We start from the raw sequence: 2,179 nt of genomic DNA, 5'->3' as shown, positions 1-2,179 counted from the left end.
ATATATATATATATATATATATATATATATATATATATATATATATATATATAACTATATATATATATATATATATATACCCAAACACACACACACTACACAGGGGGATGGGTGAGCTTCATCTGGAAGTATACCTGGAGCGTATCAAGCGCGAGTACAACTGCTCCGTAAAATCGGACAAACCCAAGGTCGCCTTCCGCGAAACCCTGGGCAACGCCACCAAGTTTGACTACCTACACAAGAAACAGAGCGGAGGTTCGGGACAGTATGGACGTATCATCGGAGAACTTATCCCTACCGAGGAACAGGACGGCGAGAACGAGTTTGAGACCAATACTGTGGGCCAGAATATACCTACTGAATACCTACCTGCCATTGAGAAGGGGTTTTTCGAGGCGTGCGCTGCTGGGCCGCTTATTGGGGCACCCGTTACTGGTGTGTGCTGGGGTTGTGTTCTGAGTGTATTGTATACATGAGTAGGTATAGTGAGTAGGTATTATGTGATACGTTCATGTGGCTGTGTATGAACTATTCCTACCGAATACCTACCTGCCATTGAGAATGTCTTCTTCAGTGCGTGCGTATTGGGGCAGCCGTTACTGGTGTGTGTTGGTGTTGTTCTGAGTGTATTGTATACTTGAGTAGGTATAGTGAGTAGTGTGATACGTTCATGTGGCTGTGTGTATGAACTATTCCTACCGAATACCTACCTGCCACTGAGAAGGGGTTCTTTAAGGCGTGGCTGCTGGACTTCTTATTGGGCTCATAATACTGAACACCCCTCTACCTACACACTCCTCTACCTACACACTCGAGATGCTGTGCTACGATTGTGGTATAGCTTACTTCGCATACTACCAAAACTACTTTGTGCATAAACCACAGGCACAAAGATTATTCCTATACGCCAGTTTATACACACCTCCTTTAATGCTACCGACTCGACCCACCACAGGCACAAAGATAGTTCTCCAAAGCCAGTTTATATACACACCCTTTAATGCTACCTGATATATCCCCGCCACAGGCACAAAGATGATTCTCAGAGACGGAGCCGCTCACGCTGTGGATTCGAATGAGATGGCGTTCAAACTGGCGGCTAAGGGCGCCTTCAGAACTGCTATGGAGGCAGGCGGTGCAATAATTCTAGAGCCCATGATGAAGCTGGAAGTGTCTGTACCGGACGAGTTCCAGGTTGGTGGGATAGTACATGTAAAGAGAACGGATGTGGAGGTGTATGTTTGTGTGATATATGTGGGATATTACATGTACAAGAGAAGGAATGTGGAGGTGCATGTTTGTGATATATACGTGGGAAGGGATGTGGAGGTGCATGTTTGTGATATATACGTGGGAGACGATAGGGGGATGTTTATTTAAATGTAGATGTATATGCTTGCGTCATGCGCAAGTGGAGAGATATGGTTTGATGTGTACTGAGGTCGATTGTATGGGATGTCAATTCATGTGTTTAATGTCTACACCCTCTATCTGCATATGTGATTAGTCATTTGTGATTGGTCGTGTATGGTTGGTCATTTGTGATTGGTCGTGTATGGTTGGTCATTTATGATAAGCCATTTGTGATTGGTCAGTCATGATTAGTCATTTGTGACTGATTGCTAGTTGTCGTCCGCTGTTTAAGCGTGTCCTATGCCCCCCCCCTCCCCCCCCCCCCCCACACACACAAATACGATTAGATGCGGATCTATATCGTTATCTACTATCTACACGCACCATAGCCCAAAGGAAACAAGTCACTCTAGCCGTCACAACCCGCTTATCATCATTATTATCGTACGCATAGTCTTACTCACCCCACCCTACCTTCATCCTGATTACCTCGCTACCTCTCTAAATCCCTCTACCCCTCATCCCCATGACCCCTCAACCCCACCTTTTCCCAACAGGGTGGTGTAATGGGAGGCCTTAACAAGCGCAAGGGAATGATCAACGATACTGATGCCTCGGACGGCTTCTGCACAATCACTGCGGAGATCCCATTAGCTAATATGTTCGGCTACTCTAGCGAGTTGCGGTCGAGTACTCAGGTAGGGGTGCACACACGTTCGGGTTTACAGCGATTGTAGGAGCAGCACGCATGTCACGCCTAAGGCAAACCTCTGGGATTGACATTCTCGTTTTGTGTTTGGGCTGACACCTACTCCTATATACTAAT

The 2,179-nt window shown here is 45.9% G+C and overlaps 1 protein-coding gene across 1 annotated transcript in view; it reads left to right on the top strand.

Moving 5' to 3' along the window:
- The window catches only part of SARC_06552 (elongation factor G, mitochondrial), a gene marked incomplete at both ends in the record, with an annotated part of 6,523 nt that extends 4,433 nt beyond the window's left edge, over positions 1–2,090 (top strand). Inside the window, 3 exons of the mRNA XM_014299555.1 lie at positions 104–435; positions 1,028–1,194; positions 1,911–2,090. Coding sequence (XP_014155030.1) covers positions 104–435; positions 1,028–1,194; positions 1,911–2,090 — 679 coding nt within the window. The remainder of the gene's footprint in view (positions 1–103; positions 436–1,027; positions 1,195–1,910) is intronic.
- Positions 2,091–2,179: the final 89 nt, after the last annotated feature.

This window comes from Sphaeroforma arctica, assembly GCF_001186125.1.
Source record: "Sphaeroforma arctica JP610 unplaced genomic scaffold supercont1.471, whole genome shotgun sequence".
Lineage (NCBI taxonomy): Eukaryota > Ichthyosporea > Ichthyophonida > Sphaeroforma > Sphaeroforma arctica.
This window is presented reverse-complemented; position numbering and strand designations above follow the sequence as displayed.